The sequence below is a fragment of the Hemicordylus capensis genome, chromosome 17 (genome assembly GCF_027244095.1).
Source record: "Hemicordylus capensis ecotype Gifberg chromosome 17, rHemCap1.1.pri, whole genome shotgun sequence".
Taxonomy (NCBI): Eukaryota; Metazoa; Chordata; class Lepidosauria; order Squamata; family Cordylidae; genus Hemicordylus; species Hemicordylus capensis.
The window spans coordinates 15419190-15440456 of record NC_069673.1 but is presented as its reverse complement, the minus strand read 5'-3'; the positions used below and the strand labels follow the sequence as shown (position 1 = coordinate 15440456).

The 21267-nt window shown below is 50.5% G+C and overlaps 2 protein-coding genes across 9 annotated transcripts in view; one reads left to right on the top strand and one right to left on the bottom strand.

Annotated features, from left to right (window-relative positions):
- LOC128338747 (N-acetyllactosaminide alpha-1,3-galactosyltransferase-like) overlaps window positions 1-21267 on the top strand; it is a 50399-nt gene that overhangs the window by 12241 nt on the left and 16891 nt on the right. For 4 of the 8 annotated variants that reach the window (XM_053281604.1, XM_053281601.1, XM_053281599.1 and 1 more), the window contains exons 2-4: window positions 18009-18098; window positions 19924-20010; window positions 20621-20653. In XM_053281604.1, the coding sequence (XP_053137579.1) occupies window positions 19925-20010; window positions 20621-20653 (119 nt within the window). In that variant the 5' untranslated portion in view covers window positions 18009-18098; window position 19924. Of the gene's footprint in view, window positions 1-8998; window positions 9152-10273; window positions 10489-10760; window positions 10782-18008; window positions 18099-19923; window positions 20011-20620; window positions 20654-21267 lie in introns of those variants that run through there. The other 4 variants (XM_053281606.1, XM_053281600.1, XM_053281605.1 and 1 more) reach the window with 4 other exon arrangements.
- LOC128339054 (translation initiation factor IF-2-like) lies at window positions 8328-13047 on the bottom strand. Its single transcript, XM_053282521.1, has 3 exons — window positions 13025-13047; window positions 10497-11007; window positions 8328-8904 (listed from the first exon to the last, which is right to left on the bottom strand). Exons 1-3 carry the CDS (start codon window positions 13045-13047, stop codon window positions 8659-8661), a joined length of 780 nt encoding a protein of 259 aa, XP_053138496.1. The 3' UTR covers window positions 8328-8658.

Sequence of the window (21267 nt, the reverse complement as noted above, 5' to 3'; positions counted from 1 at the left end):
AGCCTTTGCTTGGGGGTTATGGGAGTTGTAGTCCACCACATCTGGGAATCCCTGTGAGAGGGAACACTGCGCCCATCGCAGCATGACAACTCCCAGAGCTCCACGGACAGAAGGAGAATGAGGAACTTTCTCGGGTTTAGCTTTGCTTCATTAACAGCCGGCCGAGGCTTGCTTCTGTAGGAAGAAGGGCTCGCTCCCACGCAAGGCGACGGGGCGAAGTCGAGACTGCAGCAGAATGGCAGTGGCTTGTGACATTCGGGCTTGAAACTAACTTGCCTCCCACTTCCGTGGCCGGAACCTGGTTCCCCCACACTGCCTTGCATGCCAAAATCGCACCCCGAAGAAATAAACCATCAAGAGCCCAAACCTGAATTTTAAGGACTGACAGAAGGCAACAAGAAAAGGAGCCACCATGACCACTTTGATCATGAGGTGGAAAACAGCACCCAGGAAGGAAATGGTGTCTGTGTTTGGTTTTTGCTAGGGCTTGGGGTCTGTTGGTTTGGGCCCCCCCCTTCTCTTTCCCCAAGGCTTGTTTTGGTGGCTGTTTGGCTTTCAGTTTTAGTTTCTCTCTTGCCTGGGACTTTTACACACAGGGCTTTTAGCACGCATCTCCTCCGGCAGCGCCGTCCCTTGTGGGGTGCGAGGCGAAGGGGCCCGTCCCCAGCCTCTGACGTCAGACACAGCAGGGGGCAGGGCCTCGCTCTGAAACGGCAGGGGACGCAGCTCCCAGCTACACGGTAAACACAGCGCTGCCGGTATTTGTTCTGCAACGGAGCACGCGGCCCTGTTTCAGAGTGGAGCCGTGCCCTCTGCGTCAGGCACGGGGCTTGCTTCCCCCCTCCCCCAGGCAAGCACATATCGTGGCGGTGTGATGCCGCAGTGGCTGCTGTGCGTGCCGCTGCCAGGAGCCGAGCGTGTGGGCAGTCTGCGAGGCTGCCCACCGCTCGCTGGCACAGCGGGGCCCCTCCAAATGCGGGGCCCGGGGATACCACCCCGGTCGCCCCGCCCTAAGGTCGGGTCTGTCCTCTGGAATGGAGGGTGCGAGTCTACATATCAGCTGCATTTACCCCCAAAGTCCCTGTGAGCTATCAGGGAGCAGCTCACACCCAATTCTGCTTTCCCCCGGATTACTGCTTTGCATTCTACCTTGGCGCCAATTATGTCCGGGGTAAAAACATTCTCTATTTGCAGCAGCTTTTCCTGGAAAAATTGAGCTTTCTGGTATGCCCTGCTGCTTCTCCCTTGATGTGTGGGGTGGCCATTGCCAGTAATTCGGTTTTCTTCAACACTCGCATTTTCGCAAGGCTAATGAAGGGGAGTTTGACAGCTGTGGTCTGCAATTGTGAGCGCTTTACATATGCAGATGTTGATGGAGGGGAAGGGAACATCAGCACCAGCAACGTTGGGAAATGCAGTCGGGAGGTCCTGGAAGACAAATTTAGGCTGCTAGGTAGAAGATTGAAGTCCAGGATCCCCAAGGTAGCATTTCCAGAAATGCTACCTGTCCCATTCACAGGGCCAGTGAGACAGGCAGAGCTGAGGGGTCTCAATGCATGGATGAGACGGTGGTGCAGATTTGTTAGGCACTAGGATACATTTTCGGGCAAGCAAGGCCTGTACAAAAGGGATGGGCTCCACTTGAACCAAGATCGAACCAGACTGCTGGTGTTTAAAATCAAAAAGTTCTCAGAGCAGCTTTTAAAATGATGCCTGGGGAATAGCTGGCAGGAGCTGGGCAGTATCCGGTTTGTCAAATGCCATCCCTTAAAGTGTGAGGGTATAAATGCTTCAGATAAACTAGAAGTGGACCGAGTGGAACCAGGTATAGAGCAGACAGAAGGCTGTGCTAGCTGGTCAAAGAGATCAAATGGCCAGAAGAAAGAGAGCACACACCAGGTAAGAGATTCGGCATACAGGTGCTTATATGCCAGTGCCAGAAGCCTCCGAGCCAAGATGGGTGAGCTGGAGTGCTTGGTTGCTAATGAAAACATAGAGAGAGGGGGCTTAACGGAAGCATGGCAGATCAGTGGCAACCAGTGCGACATTGTTATTCCTGGATATAAACTCTATAGGAAGGACAGGGAGCGGTGCCTCGGAGGTGGAGTAGCACTGTATGTTAAGGAAGGGATAAAATCTAACAAGGCAGAAAACCTAAGTGGACTGGAGTCCTCCATAGAAACCCTGTGGGTGACCATACAAGGCCTGGAAGGAAGTGTCGTGCTATCACCCTCCTGATCAAAATGCTGACGGAGAGTTACAGAAGGAAATCAGGGAGGCGTCAAAAAGAGACAGAGTTGAAATCATGGGTGAATTCAATTACCCACACATAGACTGGGTAAATTCATATTCAAGTAATGATGACATAGGGGAATAACACAAACTTCTTTAAATACATCATAAGCAGGAAACCTGCCAAGGGAGGCAGATGGTCCATTAAATGATGAGGGAGTGAAAGGGATTATTAAGGAGGATATTAAGATTGCAGAGAAGCTAAATGAGTTCTTTGCATCAGTCTTCACAGCAGAGGATACTGAGTGTATGCCTGTGCCTGAACCGAGCTTCTCGGGGACAAAGAACTGAGTCAGATAGCGGTGACGTGAGATGGCGTTCTAAATTGCCTGGAAAAACTAAAAATTAACAAATCACCAAGGCCAGATGGCATTCACCTGAGAATCCTTAAAGAACTCAGATGTAAAATTGCCAACCTCCTTGTTAATATGTAACTTATCCCTACAATCAGGCTCTTGTACCAGAGGACTGTGAAATAGCCAATGTAACACCGATTTTCAAAAAGGAATCCAGGGGAGATCCGGGAAATTACAAGCCGGTTAGCTTAACGCTGAGCAAATTGATGGAAAGCATTCTCAAAAATAAAATTGTTAAGCAGATAGAAGAACAGGCCCTGCTGAGGGAGAATCAGCATGGCTTCTGCAAATGTTAATTTTGCCTCAACAACCTTTGGGATTCTTTGAAAGTGTCAACAGACATTTGGATAAAGGTGATCCAGTTGACATAGTATATTTGGATTTCCAAAAAGCTCTCAACAAAGTTCCTCATCAAAGACTCTTGAGAAAACTTAGCAGTCATGAGATAAGGGGACAGGTTCATGTGTGGATTGGTAACTGTGTTATAGAAAAGGAAACAGAGGATAGGTATAAATGGACAGTTCTCTAAATGGAGGGAAGTAAGAAGTGGGGTCCCCCAGGGATCTGTACTAGGACCAGTGCTTTTTAATTTGTTCATAAATGATCTAGAAGTTGGGGTAAGCAGTGAACTGGCCAAATTTGCAGATAATACCAAACTATTTAGGGTAGTTAAATCGCAAGAGATTGCGAGGAGCTCCAAAAGGATCTCTCCAAATTGGGTGAGTGGGCAACAAAATGGCAAATGCGGTTCAATGTAAGCAAGTATGAAGTGATGAATATGGGGACAAAAAACCCTAAATTCACATATACACTGATGGGGTCTGAGATGCCAATGATTGACCAGGAGAGGGATCTTGGGGTCGTGGTGGACAGCTCATTGAAAATGTTAACTCAGTGTGCAGCAGCTGTGAAAAAGGCAATTTCCATGCTCGGAATCATTAGGAAGGCGATTGAGTATAAAGATGATAGTATTATAATGCCCTTATACAAATCTATGGTGTGGCCACATCTGGAGTACTGCATCCAGTTCTGGTCACCGCATCTTAAGAAGGACATTGTAGAACTGGGAAAGGTGCAGAAGAGGGCAACCAAGATGATCAGGGGCCTGGAGCACCTTCCTTATGAGTTATGAGGCAAGGCTACAGAATATGGGGCTTTTTAGTTTAGAAAAAAAGAGAACTGAGGGGCGACATGATAGAGGGCTATAAAGTGATGCATGGTGTGGAAAGAGGGGACAGAGCAATTTTTCTCCTTCTTGCATAACTCTAGAACCAGGGTTCATCCCATGAAACTGAAGGCTGGGAAATTTAGCAACAACAAAAGGAAGTAATTTTTCACACAGCGCATAATTAATGTATGGAATTCTCTGCCACAGGATTGGTGATGACCATTAGCCTGGATGGCTTTAAAAGAGGCTTAGAGAAGTTTACGGAGGACAGGTATATTGATGGCTACTAGTCTGGTGGTTATAGGCCACCTCCAGCCTCAGTGGCAGGGGAGCATCAGCAAGAGAGAGGGCATGCCTTCATCAGCTCCTGCTTGGGGGCTTCCCAGAGGCATCTGGTGGGCCACGGTTTGAAACAGGATGCTGGACTCGATGGGCATTCTTGGGCCTGATCTAGACCAGCAGGGCTGTTCTTATGTTCTAAGAGCTGGTCTGGGGGAGAGAACTGGTCTTTTGTAGCAAGCATGAATGGTCTCCTTTGCTAAGAAGGGTCTGCTGTGGTTTGCATCTGAACAGGAGACTGTGTGTGTGAGCCCTGTAAAATATTCCCCTGAGGGGATGGGGCTGCTTTGGGAAGAGCATCTTAGATTCCAAGTTCCCTGCCTGGCAGCATCTCCATGATATGACAAGATTTATTTATTTATTGTTTTAGGACAAGATTTTTTTATTGAACCAATGAACTACCAAAGCATACAGTATGTTACCAAAGCACAATTATATACAAAGTGGTTGTTTGTACATCATATATCTATAAAGATTTGCACACAAGGATTTGGTAACCTACAGGGTTATAAATTATATGCAGGCAGTACAGACTCCTGCCTGCCACCTTGGAGAAGCCGCTCCCAGTCTGTGTAGACAATACTGAGCTAGATGGACCGAGGGTCTGACTCAGTATATGGCAGCTGCCTATGTTCCTGTGCTCCTGAATGGGACACTGTTAAGCGATTATGAACACAAGCGCTGCTAGATGTTGCTTTGGGACTCAGATCTGCTTCCAGGATGGAAGCTACCAGGCACCCTCAACGCCAGACAATCCTTTCTTGCAAAATGAAAGACATCGACTGGGCCTAATTTTAAATTGGTTTTGTTCCAGATAAGCTTTTAAACGCAGATGGTTGTTGCCAGGGTTCCTGTGGGCTTTTAAGTGGGGATGTAGGGACTCCTTATGATGGACAGGACAGGGAGGAGGAGTTCATTACTTTGCAGTAAGGGGATAACCCTAGCCAGCTTTACAGAACCCTTGTGAAGATTGTGTCTTGGTGGCCTTACACATGGATCACACTGACCCCCGTAGGAAGCTGGCAGCACGCCTGCGACTACTGCTATGAATATTTATATACCGCTTTTCAACCAACCAAGATGCTTCCTTGGCCCCAAAGGGCTCCCAATCTAGAAAAGGAACACAAGAGCGTAGCCTGTGTTTGCCCTTCTCCCTAGTGGTGGCTCAGCAGAGTGGGAGAGATAATGAAGAACAGAGGGAGGCAGTGGAACCTGGGTTCTTTGGACCCATCCGCTCAATTATAGCGACACCCTTGCAAGGGAGACCCCGGGCACAGCCACTGGCAGGATGTTAGTCCTGACAGCTACGATTTCACACAGCCCACCAAACCCTCCTAGGCAAACTGAACCTCCCACTGTGGATTCAGCAAAATCTATCCAGCAACCTCATTGATGCCTCACTCACTGCAGCACAAAAGAGTGAAGAGAATGTGTCTGCCTAGGGTCATCCGTGAGCAAACACCAGTAATACCTGAGGGTTATGCATACTTGTTCCTTGTCATGGTGTACCAAAACAGAAACAATTGATGAAGAATGGCATTTTTAGAAAAGCCGCACCGACCACACACTCCCGAGCCATGCAATATCCAAAGCAAGAAACAGGGTGGGGTTGGGAAGCAAGAAGAAGGGATCGTTCATCTGCCTCTAGCCGCCGAAGGGGGGGAAAGGCCTCCTCTCTTCTGCTCTCTCTGGCCTTATCCGGACCTTTTACTTTTTGCATGGCCGTTTGTCCCAAATGCATGGACATTTGTCCCACACTCCATTTTTACCCTCAAGGGGCAAGTGGGTAATTTAAAATGGCTACTGCATAGAGGGTCAGATTATGACCTGCTATGTCATGCTTAAAAGGCCCCACAGCATTACAAAAACCCCAACCCCTTATTCTAATCAAAGGGACAATGGAAATAGAACAAAGCTCTCTAGTTTTACTTGGCAAAAAAAAAAAAAAAAGCGATTAACACACACATAGGGTTCCATGTCCCCCGGAATTTAGGGTTGCCCCTGGATTTTGGTTCCTGCACCTGGCTGCTAATTCCATCTGGATTTACACGGATTTCAAATGAGCTGCCCTGCCCGGATTTTACTCTGGATCCGATTACATGGGAGGGCTGAGGAGGAGGGGAAAGTATACAAATCTGTCAAATAAATAAATAAAAATTCAAATTAGTTGCTGAGTAATTTGCATAATGTGCAAATCAGGCCACCCGGATTTGGGAAGCTTGAATGTGGCAACCCTACAGATTAACAAGCAGAAGGTTGCCGGTTCGAATCCCCGCTGGTACCTCTATCAGGCAGCAGCGATCTAGGACGATGCTGAAAGGCATCATCTCAAACTGCGCGGGAGGAGGCAATGGCAAACCCCTCCTGTATTCTACCAAAGACAACCACAGGGCTCTGTGGGCGCCAGGAGCCGAAATAGACTCGATGGCACAACTTTAGCTTTACAAATACATTTATCTTGCAATAAGCCCATTTGCATGAGAAATACCTTTAAGTGAAAACACAGGATGTCAGACTTGGAGTTTAGCCATTTCTTGTATTCAGAGCTCCCTCAAGGGGCCCTAAGACAGGGTACGCAACACGTGGCTCTCCAGATGTTGTTGAACTCCAACTCCCAGCATCACCATTTATACAGCTGGGGATGATGGGAACTGTAGTCCAGCAACATCTGGAGAGTTGGAGGCACGCTGCCTATCCCTGCCCTAAGCTGTAGCTTCCTCAGCTTGCTTGTGCTGAAATCCGGTACCAGCTTCAAGGAGGCGGCTGCTGCATGGGAGTAGAGTCTGGTCAAAAGTTGCTTGTTCCAAGTAAGCCACACTGTTATGATGTGAACGTGAAAGATTCAGAATGAAAACAAACGGGAACATGAAACGAAATGGAAATATTAAGAAGTGAAAAAGAAATGCACAACAAAAAGGAAGACATGTGATTTTTCTCTTCCACACAGCTCCTCCTTCGGCCTCTTGCTGCCCTGGCCCTTTCCCCTTGCTGCCCCTTAGGCCTGCAACTCCCTTCCTGGAGAAATACCAGGTGCTCTCTCTCTCTGCTTTCAAATCCCTCCTCAAACCCCACCTTTTCCGGCTGGTCTGGTGCATCCTCTCAATGCTCCTTTGCAACGCTAACAAACTTTTCAACACTCACTTGCCTTCTTCCCTCCCTGGCCTCGCCTCTCCCTCCCCCTCCTCCATTGCCCCTCTGAGACTGCAAGCTCTTTGGGTACAGAGACATCTCTTTGTTGCCCATAAGGGGCCAATGAACCCAACACTTTGAACTAATTTAGACAGGCTTTCTGTCCTTTGGAGAACAATAAACTCTTGTGTTTGACTGTGGAACCCAATAAAAAGAGTGCTATAACTGCTAGCCTTGAAGGAAAAAGTTATCCTTGTTTGTAAAAGGTAAAAGAGTAAAGTTGTGCCATCAACTCAGTGTTGACTCCCGGCAACCACAGAGCCCTGTGGTTGTCTTTGGTAGAATCTAGGAGGGGTTGACCACTGCATTCTCCTGTGCAGTAGGAGATGATGCCTTTCAGCATCTTCCTATATCGCTGCTGCCCGTTAGAGGTGTTTCCCATAGTCTGGGAAACAGACCAGCAGGGATTCGAACCGGCAACCTCTTGCTCCCTAGGCAAGTTACTTCCCCACTGCGCCATTAGGTGGCCCTTGTTTTAACATTGCTTACTTTTTTAGGGGGGAAGGGGGGGTTGCAATAAAATATATCCAGCAGGACACTAACCAGGAAAATACAATCCTCATCAGGAAAACGAGAAGAGAGTGCCCCCGTTATGCAACCACTTGTTTCAAACCTGCTGCCACTTTTTCAGGTTGAGTTCTGGTTCCTGGCAACAGAGATATTGAGGAAGAGTCCAAGTTCATGGAGAAAAATGTGCCAAACTGGTTTTGGGGTTTAAATCTGGTCCGACTCTCTTTTGCTGGGTTCCCTCGCCGGCTGAGGTCAGATAAGGGACACCTGCGGAAACCTCCCTCCTCCGGTGGGCCCCTGAATACCTTCCGCTAGGTATATACATCTGACTGGCTCACACGCCAATGACATTGGGGGCCAAGGAAACTGTTGTGTTTTCCCGGGCTTTGTAACTTGGCATGTTCTGAGTGTGTATTTATGGTCACAGCTTCCCAATTTGGAATCTGGAGTAAAATTAAACTACCGCCATGATGTCCTGAGTGTTTTGCCACTGCCATTTTACCATACTTTACTGGAACAGGTGATATAGGATGTTTGTGAAATCCAGAGATACACAGACAGGGGAGTAAAATACAGTACAATGACCATACAGTACAACCAATATTTATAGACCGCTTTTCAACAGAAGTTTTAAAACCGTTTTTGAACTGTAAAGGTTTGGCCAAGTGTTCCAGGGTTTTTAAAGCTGTTTTAATTGTTTTCCACTATGGTTTTATGTCGGTTTTTACAGTTTTTTATTTTAACAGTTAATTGATTTGAGTTTTATTTTAATGTGGCCATTTTTGGAAGGGCGGTCTTTAGAAATCAAACCAATAAGTTCCCAAAGCTGTTTACACAGATATAAATAAATGAACAAACAAACAAAGAGGGCTCCCTGTCCCCAAAGGGCTCACAATCTAAAAAAGAAACAGAAGAGAGACCCCAGCAACAGCCACTGATGATGCTGTCCCTCTCCTGAATTAGATGCCTGGGAATGTTCTCTAGGTCTCCTCTGGTTGGGTGACCCTGGCCTGCCTGCCAAGGGAAACGACTGATGCCAGGGCTTGGCCTCTACAGAGAGAGAGACGTGACAGGATTCTGGACATGGCATGACACATTTCTGACCCCCATGTTCTGCCCCCTCAGCCCAGGTGGGTGTGAGCCGGCTGCAGTCATTCAGCAGAGGGGTGCCCAGAAAAGGGCACTCACTCTGTGTCCACGCTCGCTCATCTCTGTCTCCTAAAATGCGGCCGCCAGCGGATAAACTGGCGTCTATCATCTGCCCTCATTGCTGCTCCACTTCCAGACTCAATTCAAGGTGCTGGTTTTGATCTTTAAAGTCCTAAATAACCTAAGGCCCAGGCTGGCAGCTCTCCAGACCGGCCTGGCGCCTTCGGGAATTGGCATCTCTTTCCAAGGACGCTTGAAAGCAGGCCTGGAGACTTGAAGGGCTGGATATGGAGAAAAATCCTGGGAAAGATATTGGGAACAGAAATCTCCAGAAGTGGCGGCAGTCAGAGCTGGCAACCCTTCCAGCCGTTCCTCCAATGGGCTCAGGAGAGCATGCCTGATCTCCCCTTTATTTGAGCCTCACAACCCCCCTGCAAGGTAGACAAGAGTTGCCAGGCCCAAGGATTGGCCTTGCGTTTCCAGGACTGGGAGTGAAGAACAGCGCTAAACCGATATCTCCAGGAAGAGAGATGGGCAGCTCCCGGCAACTCTAAAGTCCCTCTCCTTTCGCTTGGCTTTCCCTGCTCTTCTACATGCCTTAAAGATGTCTGTGCTGCCTTTTAAAGCCTGGAGAGAGCTTGTGGCTCTGCGGGTGCTTAGATTTTGACGGTGGGGTTTGTAGGTTCTCCCCCGCCTTGGATCATTCATGGTTGGCTTGGGGAATCCGGCGGATCCACTTTCTGTGGCCCCAGGGAGGCAGGTGGTTGAGTTGGGAGTGGCTGCCTCCCCAGCCCTGCAGCGCTGAACTTTGGAATCTTTCCACGGACTCAAGCCTGCTTTGGGCTGGGAAGAATCACTGGCCTCTGCGTAAACAACAGGCAAACGCCCTGGAAGCCATCCCGGGCAAACGGCGACGGGAAACGCATCTGGTTCTCCTGCTGCAAAATCAAAACTTCTCTCTCTCTCTCTCTCTCGTCAAAACAGAGCTTTTGATCAGGAAGGGAAAACGCCGCCTTCCTTTCCCTTCTTCTTCTTCTCCTTCTTGCTTGCTGCGGCGGCGGCGGCGGCAGCCACAGAAGCAGGAGTCACCACTCTTTGCAGAGCCGAGCAATAAGGAAACGGGGCAGGCCGAGCCGCCTCCGAGCAGCAGAGACTGAGAGAGCGGCGGGCAGGGGGCTTGGGGGGGGCGGCGGCGAGCGGAGCCCCTCGCTAGTCTGCCCGTCCATTGGGGGGCGTTTCCCGGTCACGGGGCGGGGGGGGGGCAGGCTGCTTCTGTCAGAGCGGCAGTCCCGGAATCCCCCTCGGAAGCCACAGAAAGGGCTCGACTTTGTCCGCGTCGGACAGAAAGCGCTGGAACGGCTGGCCTTTATGCGCGGCGGACTGCCGACTTCAGCACAACGCCCGCTCCGCAGGTGGCCGCTCGGACCCCCTCGGGGGTCCTGCCTGCCTGCCTGCCTGCCTCGAGGCGTGCAGTCCGGCCAGACGGTACGTACCCACTCCAGCAGCCGCTCCCTCCTGCTTGGCGGGGGCATGTCGCCGCGGCCGGGTCCAAGTTCGGCTTCCCCGAGCAGCCCGCCCCGCCCGAGACCTTGGCTGCCGAGGAAAGCCACAGTCCCCGGGCGGGGGAAGCTCTTGCGGGAATGGTGGCACCCACGCCGCAGCTGCTTGCCGCTTCCCCCGTCTCTCTCGGCCCGCCGCGGATTGGAAAAGGCGCTTCCCCCTTCGGCTGGTGGTGCTTGCAAAGCCGGCTCGCAGTTCTGAGTTAGAAGGCGCTGCAGGTAATTCGCCGCCGCCGCCGCCAGACACAAAGCGGCAGCAGGAGCAGCTGCTGGTGCCGGACGGGCATTTGGGGAAGTCTGTCTGTTTTCTCGGGAGTATTCACACGCAGCGCACAGGATGAGAGCGAGCGCGCTTGGGACTGCAGCGGAGACGCGCAGGGGAGAGCGGGCCTGGTGGGAGCGAGCAGGACTCGTCGTCCCCCGAGCGAAGCAGGGTGGGTCTGCCCTGGTTGCATAGGCAGGGCAGGGGAGACGAGAAGTCTCAGCACGGGAAGGGATTCCCCTCAGGGGGGTCAGGGGGCCGCGCCGCTCTGGGAAGAGCAGAGGGTCCCCAGTTCAGCTCAGATAATACTGAGCTAAATGGACCAAGGGTCTGACTCCGTAGATGGCCGCTGCCTGGGTTTCCTAGGAGTAGACTGAAGGTGGCACCAGCTTTGGGGCTTGACAGAACGCTTCACTGGGGAAATTGTACCCAGGGCGGGCATCGCATCCATTTCCAGTTTTTAATAGAAATCTCTCCACCTCAACTTCTGCTCTTTGCGATGCTGTGCAGGATATGCAAGCAGCTGGTGGCTACAGAGAGCAAAGAGAAAGGCTCCTCCATTTTTTAAAACAGATATTTTGAAACAAATCCGCACCACTGTTTCACTAGGAAGGAGAATAGGGCCTTGTTCACACAGTCTAGGTTTAATCTTAACCACGGTAGTAGCAGTGGGTTGTGCGAACCCACACCCAGGTGGCCCGAGATGAATCTGAGATTTGCACCATGGCCTGGGTGTCCACAACCACACAAAACTAGATTCCAGCACTTGAACATTACCTTCCTGGTTTTGGATTTTGTAGGCAACATATATGTAATAGTTCAATTGAGTTGTTTGCTTCAGAAGAGCCAGCGTGGTGTAGTGGTTAGAGTGCTGGAGTCCAGCACTCTAGCCCACTACAGCAGCTGGACTAGAACCAGGGAGAACCGAGTTCAAATCCCCATTCAGCCATGAGACTAGCTGGGTGACTCTGGGCCAGTCACTTCTCTCTCAGCCTAACCTACTTCACAGGGTTGTTGTGAGGAGAAACTCAGGTATGTAGCACACCGCTCCGGGCTCCTTCGAGGAAGAGCGGGATATAAATGTAATAATAAATAAATACATAAATAAAATTTCTAATGCACTCCGCTCTACATCGTATATGTTGGCAGACTAATAGTACAGAGATGCAAAGTTATGTTTATGCCATAGTCATGCCTGAGCGCTCTGTAACTGGAGAATGTGCTGCTATGTTTTGGAGAGTTGCACTCGGGATCATGTCTCTGAATTACAATCTGAAAGAAAGAGACAACCCAGAAGGGAGAATTTGACTCATCCAGATTCCACTCAGTTTACCCTGTGTGTCCTCAAAGACCTCCGAGCAGGTGTCTTTTTGCCTCCTAACAACCCTGAGAAGTTACAACCCTGTAACTCGTCCACAAGAACTTCCCATATATGGACATGCAGAGCTGCCTCTTGCTGGGCCTGTGGTTGATCTAGTCCGTCGCGGACGACACTGACCAGCCGCAGCACAAACTGGGGGGGCCTGGGGGGCGTTTCTGGGAGCAAAGCATGTGCTCTGCACTGAGTCAGACCCTTGGTCCATCTAGCTCAGCATGGTCTGTTCCAACCGGCACTGGCTGGCAGCAGCCGCTCTCCAGAGTTTCAGACATGGGTCTTCCCCAGGCCTGTCTCACTGGCAGGGGTCGAACTGGGGACTTTCGGCCCCCAAAGCAAGTGATCTTCCACTGAGCTCTGGCCTGGCCCCTTCCCATAGTCAAGAAGGGATTCCAGCCCATGTCTCACCCCTTTCGCCCCCAGCTTTACTGCTCTCCCAGGGAAACCTCTTGCTGCCCACATTTCCCCCCTGCAGTCCCAAGGCCAGGCAAGAAAGCCAAGGCCCCAGCAGGCACCGCCCTTTTCTAGAAGGCATGGGCCCTTTGCACCGACCTCAGCCCCAGGCCTATCCTCCTGGGCCTTTGGTAGAGAAACAGGTGCTCTCTGCTCATTGCTGCTGCTGCCACCGGCCGCCAGGATCAGAAAGGCCAACCAGCGCCAGGAGAAAGGCCCCCTGTGGACGCACAAGCCGTTGTTCCCTCCTTGGGAACCCAATGCAGCAGCACAGGGCAGACTTTTCCCTCTCTGCCAACAGCATTGTCTTAGCCAGGCCTCATTTCCACATACTCACAAGGTCTCTCTCTCTCTCTCTCTCTCTCACAATACCCAAACTTGGAGATGGTCGACATTTTCCAGCAAATGTGGACTTGTTCGTTCACACTAATGCAAACTCTTAGACACATTTCTGTGGAGAGCGCGCACACACACACACGTACATTTGCCAGTTCTGACAAACTATTCCTGGGAATCTCCCCCCAGCCCGATATTTCTTTCTAATGTCACTCCCCTGCTGCCCTCAAGCCATCAGAATCTCCAGGCTTGCTTTTGAGAGGTACCAGGAGATGGATGCAATTCCTGGAGCTCTGGCTACGGTAAGTCTGGGGTTGCCCTCCTGTCTCAAAGGCCCACTTCACTGTGTGCGGTTTACTTCCACACAAACACATCTGTAGTAATTCTGCAGCATTCAAGTCCTTTCTGTGCTTCTGCTTTCCTTGAGGTCACGGGACTCAGGACCGTGGAGTTCACTCTTTCCCCTCGCATTATTTTCTTTCTGAGATTTATTTCGGAGAGGAGAGATGGTCTGGTAGTGGCAAGCATGACTTGTCCCTTTAACTAAGCAGGGTCTGCCATGGTTGCATATGAATGGGAGACTAGAAGTGTGAGCACTTAAGAAATTCCCATCAGGGGATGGAGCCGCTCTGGGAAGAGCAGAAGTTTCCAAGTTCCCTCCCTGGCAGCATCTCCAAGAGAGGGCTGAGAGACATTCCTGCCTGCAACCTGGGAGATGCCGCTGCCAGTCTGTGAAGACAATACTCAGCTAGATGGACCCAGGGTCTGACTCAGTATATGGCAGCTTCCTATGCTCATATTCCCCTGTGGCTTGCAAACTATTTTAACCCATCTGCACAATGGTGACTTTTATTACAGGGCAGACAATGAGGCATGCCGAAAACTCAAGATAGTTCAAGGTCGTAGCGGGGTGAGTGGGCGGAATGCTAGTTTTTGTGTTCACCTCTAGTGATTTTTCAAGATGTTTCTGTTTTGGAGACATTAAGCAATGCTGTGGAACTTGACAGAGGGTTGCCAACTTTTAGGCTGGCTGTTGTAGCTGTGCCTACCACAGCGGTTTGATCTACAGTTTTCTCTCTAGCAGGGGTAGGCAACCTTTGCTCTCCAGCTGCCACAGTTGTGGCAGGGGGTGATGGGAGTTGTAGTTCCACAACAGCTGGAGTGCTGAGGTTGCTTACCTCTGCTCTATAGGGTCACCTTTCTGACCACTTGCCCTTTGAACAACTTGCTGTTAAAGACACAAAACCACGCTTCTGAGCAGCTGACATTCTCAATTGGGCGTGAACAGGAAAGCATTCATAGCTGTTGCCCCAAGAGTTCGTTTAATAGGCTACTTGAAGGGATTAGCAAATTAACAAAAGGTTGAATCAATATCTAATTTAACAGTCACTGTCAAGATAAAGGCTGCAAAAAGGGAGGTGTCAGAGGTCATGAAGATTTGCTGTGTGCGCATTGTCCTAGAATCAGAGTTGGGAAATTACTAAATATATGAAAGTCCGTCTGCTTCAGCCCTTCTCACACAAAGGATGAGCTTCTGCACAATTCAGAATTAATTGCAGGAATGTATTGCCACAAGGTGAGGCAATGGTCACCAGCGAAGACAATTTTAAAAGAGGAGATATTCTGGGGATCATTCAGAAGGGGACTGAAAATAAAAAATGCTAGTATCATAATACACACACACATAATACACACACACACCCCACTAGACTGCCAGGAAATGTAGGGCTGACAAAAAGAAGTACCTCTTCACACAGCGCACAATTACTCTATGGAATTCTCTGCCACAGGATGTGGTGATGGCCATCAACTTGGATGGCTTTAAGCAGGGCTTAGACAAATTCATGGAGGACAGGTCTCTCAAGGGCTCCTAGTCTGGATGGCTATAGGCCACCTCCAGCCTGAGAGGCAAGATGCCTCTGAATCCCAGTTGCAGGGGAGAGGGCATGCCTTCTTCTCTTGCCCGTGGGCTTCCCAGAGGCATCTGGTGGGCCACTGTGGGAAACAGGATGCTGGACGAGATGGGCCTCCTTGGGCCTGATCCAGCAGGGCTGTTCTGATGAGAGAGTTTCCCGGAGGACTAGTCGGTCAGTGGCCACTTGTCCGAATGGTTGCAAAGGAAGAAACTCCCATGTCCCTGGACAGGCAACCCCTAAATCCCAGTTGTGGGGCAGCATCAGCAGGACAGAGGGCCTGTCTGGGGGCTCCCCAGAGGCAGTTGAGTGGGCAAACAGGATGCTGGACTAGATAAGCTTTGGGCCTGTCCATGCAAGGGCCCCTCAAATGCTGCCGAGGCGATTCCAAAATCAACAGGAAGCAGAACGAGAAAGAGCTTTGTGGTTCTTCCTCTCCATACATGTTGACAGCATTGTCTGCATCCCTATCAGTGCTCTGCGATGCCTGTTCCCACCACAGAGGCCAAAAGCAAAGCAAAAAAAACAAAACAAAAAACAGCAGGCTGTTGAAAGCTCGGCCCGGCCACTTTGCGAAAGGGAGGAAGTCCCAGGGCTGTCTCAACAGCATGAGCTAGCATTTTTCTCGGTGCTTTGGAGGACTCGGTAGTGGGGAAGAGGGCTGGGGCTCAAGAATGCTGCCGGCGTAGCATCGAGCCGCTCCGAGCTCCATGGACCAGCAGGACGCTTTCCAGACTAGCTGCTCAACAGCAGCAAAATGCCTCCGTTGAGGCAAGTCACACTCGAAACGTAAACAGCAGGGGGAGCAGAGTCTCGCGGAAACCAACGACCCGAAAAGACAGCAATCTTTTTATGCCGGATACACGACGTCCTAGCGCTATATCGCAGCGATTAAATCCGAAACAAGGCATTGGCAATGTGAACGTGGCACCCTTCTGTCCGCATAGGGACTGCGGCGTCGCGACACAGGAAGTGTGGAAGCCCCCTTCCGAGATATGTCCTGACCCCGTTGCAGGGTCTAGTCTGGAAAGCGCCCAGCAGGCTGGAGAAGGATTGGAAGCCAGACAGATTGCCCAACAGGGAAAGATTGGGAAAACCACCACTGCATTGTGCAAAGATCTTGAGGAAGGGGGCAAACTAGAGCCAGCGTGGTGTAGTGGTTAGAGTGCTGGACTAGGACCGGGGAGACCCGAGTTCAAATCCCCATTCAGCCATGAAACTAGCTGGGTGACTCTGGGCCAGTCACTTCTCTCTCAGCCTAACCTACTTCACAGGATAGTTGTGAAAGAGAACCTCAAGGATGTAGTACACTGCTCTGGGCTCCTTGGAGGAAGAGCAGGATATAAATGTAATAATAATAATAATTATTATTATTAATTAATTAATAACTAGCTTCCTGCCTGATTTTGCACAACTGCAGCAGCTTTAGAGGCAAGAAAGGGTGACGCTGCTGCCGCCTCCCACTGAGTCAGGCCCTTGGTCCATCTAGCCCAGTACTGGCTGCACAAATTGACAGCAGCGCACCCCGGGGTCTTTTGCGGCTGCCCTCGGAGATGCCGAACTGAGCCCCTTCTGCATACAGGCCCCGTCCCAGTTGCTCACAATCCCTTTCAAAAGGCCCAGAACTGGACACAGGACCCCAAAATGAGCTCCAAGCAGCTCAGCGTAGAATGGAGCCATGACTTCTGGTCATGATCTGATATCTGGACTCTTCTAATGCAGCCCACGAGGGCATTTGTTTCCAGCTGACGAGCTGTGCCAACTGGATCGGCCCCAGAGCCTTTTCGAGGAGGGGCAGCCTGACACCGGGGAAATGGTGACCTTTCTCCTGAGCTGCAGAGAGACAAAGCAACAGGGAAAGCACACCGGCCAAGTTCCTTCACGTCAGGCGACTTTTTAAAGGCACAAGAACAGAGCCAGGGCCAGAGAGAGAGAGAGAGAGAGAGAGAGAATGTTTTGGAATCATTTCCCGCGTTTACTCTGGCCCCAGCTGTTCAAACCACACCCCATTTACTCTTAATATTGTGCTAATTCTAGAACTGAATCCTGCTCAAGATTTGTCTCCCTGCCACAAACAAAAGGCACTCTGCATTTAAGGGCTGCAAGATGCCCTGTGGGGGAGAGAAACACGTCCCCTGCAGCATTTCTGCCTGCCAGGGAGCTGGGGTGGAAGAGACAGAACCTCGGTCCATAAGGCAGGCGGCAGCCTCCTGAATCCTGCGCCCAGGCGAACTGGCTTGGGGGCGGGGCGTGTCTGCCACACCCCTTCTCCCTGATACCCTGTGCAGCCCAGCCCAGCCTGCCCCCTTGCCCCTGCTCCTCCAGAGGTGGAATGTGGCTTTTCCAGTCTCCCCTCCTGCCCTCCCAAATATCTTGACCTTCCAACCCAGCCCTGCACACAGCCAGGTGAGGTCTCCAGCAGCTAAGTCGTCCTCCTCTGTTTGCACGGAAAATAACTTTCACCTGCTTTGTCCACAGACCCAGATTAAACCAATGAGCCCAAATCCTTCCCACTTTCAGCTTCCCGGGCGGCTGCCGTCCAAGTGCTTCAAACACGGCAGCCAGGTTGCCATTTTTGCCGCTGTTGTTTCTTTGTTTCTGTTCCTCCTGTCCCAGACTTGCAGGAATTAAGTCGGGAAAACCTTCCCCATGCACACCATCACAAACAGTTCCTTTTGTTTCACTTCTGCACACCAGGTGGGCATCAGAAGGCGGCAATAGCAGAGGGTCGGTGGGTGGGTGGGTGGGGGGGACGTGGTGGCACAAATGAATTAGATGTGGAATGCAACACTTTTGTCTTTTTTCTCATGAAGTGTGATGGTTGGGAGTGGAACTTCCACATTCAAGGGCAGTCTACCTCAGTGTTCCAGCTGCTGGGGACATCAAACTGGGGAGAACCATTGATTTCCTTCTTGCCTCTCTGGTGGACTTCCTGGAGGCATCTGGTCAGACGTTGTCGGTGTTACAGAACTGTAAAATGTTAAGAGTAGGAAAGGGACCCTTGAGGTCATCTAGTCCAGCTCGCTGCTCAGCACAGGAAACGGTCGGTGGAAAACAAGATTTTGCAGAGCTTTGGGTGCACTGAACAAAATTTCCTTTCCTTTCAGAATGAAGAAAAGCACATTATTGCTTCAGCCTACAGATTAAGTGCTTGATGTTGGCTTCCTGGACAATAAAAAACCGCACAGCAAACAAAGGTATTGGGTTTTTTCTTGCACTTGTTTATATTGTGCCCTGCAGTTACAACTTCCAGGGCAGCCTCACAATGCACATTAAAACCACCGTGTTGCATATCAGCAAACAAGGATAAAAAGAGCTGCCCATGGATAAACTTTAGAGTCAGTGGTTCAGCTTTTCTCTCTCTTTTGCACTGAGAGAGAGATGCTGTGTTAAACAGAAAGGTGTGTGTGTATGGGGTGGAGGTGTGTTACTGTATATGTTTCTGTGTATTTTATTCCTATTTTCTTTTTTTAAAAAGTGATTATATTCTGCATTTTAGTTGCATTCCTTATTTCAAATTTTTAAAAAAGCTTTTTAAAAAAGATTCAGCACTGTACAACCAGGATGTCAAAAGGATAAAGAATCAAAAGGGTAAAACCAGCATTTGGATGCTGCCCTGAGCACGCCTACATTGAAGTAAGTCTAATTGGAATCAGTGGGTCTGACTTCCAAGTAGGCCTGCAGAGGATAGCACTGGAAGCCGCATGCCAGGAAATCTGGGTAAATCAAAAAGTTGGCACCCAGCACTGGAAGGACAGGAGATTTCATCCAGTTTTGTGGTTGGGGAGAAGGGCCAGCTGGCGACCTTAAAGCAAAAACCCAGTCATGAGACACAAGTACACTGTGGTAGAGATGGACTGAGATTAGAGCCAGCATGGTGTAGTGGCTAGAGTGCCGGACTCGGACCAGGGAGACCCGAGTTCAAATCCCCACTCAGCCATGAAACTAGCTGGGTGACTCTGGGACGGTCACTCTCTCTCGGGCTAACCTACTTCACAGGGCTGTTGTTGTGAGGAGAAAACCTAAGTATGTAGTACACCACTCTGGGCTCCTTGGAGGAAGAGCGGGATATAAAAATGTAATAAAATAAAATAATAAAAATATGAGTCTTTCAGCTTAACATTTTGCTGTTGCAGGGTGGGGGAAACGTCCATAAAACTGACAGTTCTTCCCCACCACAGCAGCAGGTGCAGGCAGCTCCAGGCAGACCTTCTCCGGGGGGGCGCCCCCTCCCCCCCTACATTACTTGCTACAGAAACACTTTAAAGAACAGAAGAACAGCCGCCCTGCTGGATCAGGCCCAAGGAGACCCATCTAGTCCGGCATCCTGTTTTGCACAGTGGCCCACCAGATGCCGCTGGAAGCCACAGGCAGGAGTTGAAAGGGGCCTGCCCTCTCTCCTGCTGTGACTCCCCTGCAGCTGGGACTCAGAGGCATCCTGCCCTTGAGGCTGGAGGTGGCCCACAGCCCTCTGACTAGTAGCCATTGAAAGACCTCTCCTCCATGAAGTTCTCCAAACCCATGTTAAAGCCATCCAGGTTGTTGGCTGCCACCACCTCTGGGGGCGACAGCCAAGAACCTGGGCGGCTTGAAGAGGGGTTTGGAAATTCACTTGATGGATTTCTGCCCGGTGCCATTTCAGCTTCTCAGATCAGTTCCTCCAGTCATGACGATGCAGCCTGACCAATCCGGAAAAGGTGGAAGGTCATCAGGTGCCTCTGCAGCAAGGGATTGGGGAAGCAGAGCCTGAGACAGAAAATATGCAGAATCAGGCTCTAGCTCTTTCCCCCTCGCGTGCTGCAGAAGCGAAGGAAGGGCACATTTTCATGCCTTTGGGAGCACAAGAGAGTCATGCAGGCTTTAGCCAGCGCCTATAACAAATTCTGGCTTTATGGAATTACTGCTTTGCCCACTGCAAGGCTGAGCCGCTTTTGAGAGCAGGTCTGGATTCTTGCCTCAGTCTCCGTTGAGTAAATGGGGAGTTTCCCTGTTAATAAGTTCTTCCTCTTTGCTTCTGTGCAGGATGATGATTTCTCGTGGGAAGACCATTCTGCTGTGGGTGTTTTTCCTCGCCATCTTCTCCATGGCCGTTTTCACTTACCTGGATGGGTAGGAGACCCTTACATGCTGGGTGGCCTCTGCATTCAAAGCTACTCCTTGGGGGGCGGGGGAATGGGGAAGTTTACTGAAGTTTACCAAAGAAGAGAGGCCGTTTACTGCCACGCCTTGCCTTCCCAGAAGGTGGTCTTGGTCTCTCTGAATCTGGAAGTGCAGCCACCAAGGTCCTTAAAGACTACAGCTTCCAAAAACTTCGGGGAAGAGGGAGAAACCTAAAATCAATGCACAGGACCACAAGCTCTGATGAAATGCACATCTGAGTTTGGGGGGCTCTTAACAGCAAGTACTGTGATCATAGGAAGCTGCCTTCTACTGAGTCAGACCCTTGGTCCGTCTGGTTCAGTACTGTCAACTCTGACTGGCAGCGGCTCTCTTCGGTTTCAGACAGAGAAGGGTCTTTCTCAGCTCTACCTAGAGGGGATTGCATCAGACCTTCTGCATGAAACTCAGGGGTTCTGTCTCTGAGCTACAGCCCCTATCAGTGGGGGCCAATCCACCCCTTAATTCTTAAGAGCATTTTAGTAAAGGCCTGAAGTTCAACGTGGCTGTAAACAGTAACCCGGCAGTTCTGTGCAATAATTTCTCCTTCTTCTCATTTCAGCAGGGACGGGACGTTGATGTGGATGTACCGTAGGTAAGCCGCCGAGATGAAAGTAGCAAAACGTCTGCAGTTATTTATGGGGTGTGGGGGCGGGGGGGAGGGCTCTCCGGGGTCTCCAGAAGAGAGGGCTCTCTTCCATCCTTGCTTCTCAAGTTTCTCTAAAGTGGGAGATACTAAGCACTTAACCCGGGACCATCTGCATGAGCAGTGGGGCTCTTGCCACACAGCTATGTCAGGTAGCAATGCCAGACATGAGAAAGCCCTTTGAATATACGCAGTGGGGAATGCATTGACTAGCAAGCCAGAGGTTGCCAGTTCGAATCCCAGACTGTGGGAAACACCTCTATCGGGCAGCAGCGATAGAGGGAGGTGCTGAAAGGCATCATCTTATATTGCGCGGGAAGAGGCAATGGCAAACCCCTCCTGTATTCTGCCAGACAACCACAGGGCTCTGTGGTTGCCACGAGTTGACACCGACTCGAGGGCACACTTTACCTTTAACTTACATACCCGTTGGTTCCCTGTTTTAAATGAGTCACACATATATCCAGGTGGCCTCCTGGCTACCGCCTCACTGGTCAATGCTCTCCAATTCTGGTGGTCGTTCAGTGGACAGAAGCACGAATACGGCACAGGTCTTCCTTTTA

Excerpts from the sequence above, each read along its gene's own strand:
- LOC128339054 (XM_053282521.1), bottom strand. The coding sequence starts at position 13,047 with ATGTCGACCATCTCCAAGTTTGG. Across the intron at positions 11,008-13,024 it reads TCGACCATCTCCAAGTTTGG|GGCAGACCCACCCTGCTTCG; the intron begins GTATTGTGAGAG and ends CTATGCAACCAG. Across the intron at positions 8,905-10,496 it reads GGGAGCGGCTGCTGGAGTGG|AGGCCAAGCCCTGGCATCAG; the intron begins GTACGTACCGTC and ends CTCTCTCTGTAG.